The 3041-nt window shown below is 41.0% G+C and overlaps 1 protein-coding gene across 1 annotated transcript; it reads right to left on the bottom strand.

Moving 5' to 3' along the window:
* Positions 1-245: 245 nt before the first annotated feature.
* Positions 246-1132, bottom strand: LOC125833281 (uncharacterized). The gene is made up of 3 exons (XM_049512428.1): positions 955-1132; positions 654-903; positions 246-600 (listed from the first exon to the last, which is right to left on the bottom strand). Exons 1-3 carry the CDS (start codon positions 1130-1132, stop codon positions 246-248), a joined length of 783 nt encoding a protein of 260 aa, XP_049368385.1.
* Between the last annotated feature and the right edge of the window lie 1909 nt (positions 1133-3041).

The following is a 3041-nucleotide window of genomic DNA, read 5'->3' as shown; positions in this document are numbered from 1 at the left end:
ATAAAGATGCCATGCCTCTATCACTGCATTTACATTCTCAAATTTCCCATGTAGCTTTTTATCCTCCGTTGGTCAGCTTTGAATGTTGTCCCACTCCTTTTCTCGAGCTCAACCACTCCATGTGGGGACACTTGGGTCACTCTGAATGGTCAAGTCCATTGGGACTTGGATCTGCCTGGAAAATAGCACAACCTTGATTTATTAAACAACACCAGATCACCAGGAACTAGTTTGCGCTTTTTTGTCTATTGAGCATGGTGCTTCTTCTCCATGTGCAATGTTGCACATAACTTCCCCTTACTAAACACTTCAGCACTTCTTCCGAAAGTGTGACTCACCACCAATACCGATGTAAGATCACTTTCCTGCTTTATAGACTTACAAATGTTAAAGGTCACCTCTTCCTTATTCAGTCGGAATTTCATCTGCCCTCTCTCCATATCAACTAAGGCATGCCTAATAGCAATGAATGGTCTCCCTAAGATGATGGGGACCTCAAAGTCAACCTCGCAATCAAGTATAACAAAGTCTTCCGAAAAAATGAACGGCCCCACTTTCACAAGGACATCTTGAAGATCTCCAATGGACTTTTTCATAGTTCTATCAGCCATAAGTAAATGCATCAAAAAAAAATTTGGAGCTCCTAAACCAACCTCTTATAAATTGACAATGGCATCAAGTTAATGCTGGCACCCAAATCACACAAAGCTTTCGCAAAGTTCACCTTACCGATGGTGCATGAAATAGTGAAAGCTCCAGGATCCTCTTTCTTGTGTACACGTGACCTCGTAGAAATGGCCCTACAATGCTGCAACCTCTCGTCATTCTTAAAATTGATAGCCCTCGTTTTGGTCACCAAGTCCTTCATGAACTTTGCATACCCAGGCATTTGCTTCAATGCTTCTATCAAAGGGACATTGATGGAAAGCTATTTCAACATAGTTATGAACTTGCGGTACTTTCCTTCTTCAGCCTTCTGCACTAACCTCTGTGGGAAAGGAGGCGGAGGTCTAGGCATCGGAACAAGCTTTTGGGCTATCTCTGCTTCTTTCTCTGTGGTATTTTTAGTCTCTTTGGTAACCTCAATCTTATCACCATCTATTTCTACCACTCTTTCTACATCGGATGTCATGGGGGGTCAATAGTCCGCTTTCCTCCGTGAGTCGTGATTGCTATACAATGCCCATCATTCTTCAGATTTTGGATGGTGTTGTTGCGAAGCGTGCCCAATTGGTGTGTATTCATAATAGCATACAACTGACTAAACTGCTGCTCAAGTTGCTTTATCGACACTGTATGGGCATCAACTTTCTGGCCAATTTCGAACAACTCAGTGCACATCTCTTTCACATTCTGATCAGTAGTGTTAAACTTCTTCAACATCTTTTGCATCATCTTCTCAACGCGCGGCATACTACCCCTAGCTTCCCTATTGCGAGATTCCCTGTTCCCAAGAGGGACGTAGGGGCCAACTCTCTCATTCCCATTACCATAGTTGTTCCAGTTATAGTTGTTGTCGCGATTGTAGTTCCCATCCCGGACATATTGACACTCTCGATTATAGTTGCCATAGTTCCAATCTTGGTTTCCTTGACCTTAGTGCCAATTATCCGTATTGGAACCTTGGGCGTTTTATCGAAAACCCACCATCTGATCATTCACCGCATAAGTATATTCTTTATAGTAACACTCCTCGATGGATCTCTAGTTAAATAATTCACAACATTTACCTTCTCTTTACCTCCGCTCATATGCTTCAACACCAACCCCAGTTTGGTCCTTATTTGAGACATCTCCTCAAGAATTTCATCTATCGACTGGTTGTTTATAGGTTGAACGGCAAATGTGTTCCTCCCAGTATCCTACTTTCTAGTGCGCCAAGCTTTATTGTTCCAAGAGATCTTCTCTAGTTTGTCTGCAATCTGCTCAAAAGTGCACTCACCATATGAACCCCCAGTGATAGTATCAAGCACTACCTTACTATTGTCATCTTGACCTTGGTAGAAATATTCCTTTAGCGATTAATTATCAATATGGTGATTCGGAACACCTCTTATGAAATTAGTGAACCTGTCCCAAGAACTACTCACAGACTCTCCAGGTAGTGCTACAAAATTGTTGACTTTATCTTTGTGGATCAACTTCTTGGACACTGGAAATAATCTTGCTAGGAACTCATCTCTCTATTGGTTCCATGTGTAGATTGAATTATAGGGAAGCTCTTTAAACCACACAATAGCATCGTCGGTCAACGATAGAGTGAATACTTGCATCCAATGACATCCATGTCTAAGTCCAATCGACCCACACAACTTTTGCAAACACTTCTTAGCTTGGCTATGTGAGCATGTGGATCGTCCGATGCCACACCCACAAACAAGCCCCTCGCTGTAAGCATCTACATCAACTTTCTAGTCACCACAAATGTATATCCCGAAGGTAGATGATGAGGTAGGACAAGAGGTCTGTCAGAATCAACAATATTAAAGTTGACCCTATAGTTATCGTGTAGTCTTGTCCCTGATTGATCATATACCCCCACTGCATCTCTCAATAGATTCTCAGCTTGAATGTGATTCTTCTCATCACCAACCCTCGGAAAGTTCTGTTCAATTCTGGATCGTAGGAAGTAAGTGGTTCTCCTTGATTCCGTGTACTTAGCATACACTAGAGTAGGAACCTGAGAGAGACAAAAACAAGAGAAAAAGTAAAATTAGGAAATATTTGACTAAAGTTCAATAATGTAGTTAAACTTAATCTAAAAGCCTTATTGCCGGCAGCGGCGCCAAAATTTGATACACTCAAATTACACCTCCCTAAAGAAGCATAATCGATCGTTATCAAGTAAAGAACCCAACTTTTAGGTTGGGGTCAATCCCACGAGGGATATGTTTTAGACATAAACTTAACTGACGATTATATTCATTTAGTCAATGTATTTCCAAAAACAAGTAATTAAAGGGGGGGATTTGTGAAACAAATTTAGGAAATTATGTAACTATTCAATGAGCAAGATTCAAATTTATTTGTTATCAAGATGA

This window comes from Solanum verrucosum, unplaced genomic scaffold (assembly GCF_900185275.1).
Source record: "Solanum verrucosum unplaced genomic scaffold, falcon-dt-bn FXZP01000082.1, whole genome shotgun sequence".
NCBI lineage: Eukaryota > Viridiplantae > Streptophyta > Magnoliopsida > Solanales > Solanaceae > Solanum > Solanum verrucosum.
The sequence above is the reverse complement of the archived record's forward strand: the minus strand, read 5'-3'. Positions and strand labels throughout refer to the sequence as shown.

What these genes read in the sequence shown, in the direction of transcription:
- LOC125833281 (XM_049512428.1), bottom strand. Translation starts at nt 1,132, where the DNA reads ATGACATCCGATGTAGAAAGAGTGGTAGAAATAGATGGTGATAAGATT. An exon ending in GGCTGAAGAAGGAAAGTACC is followed by an intron (nt 904 to 954) that starts GCAAGTTCATAA and finishes TCCCTTTGATAG; the next exon opens with AAGCATTGAAGCAAATGCCT. An exon ending in CCATTGTCAATTTATAAGAG is followed by an intron (nt 601 to 653) that starts GTTGGTTTAGGA and finishes TATGGCTGATAG; the next exon opens with AACTATGAAAAAGTCCATTG.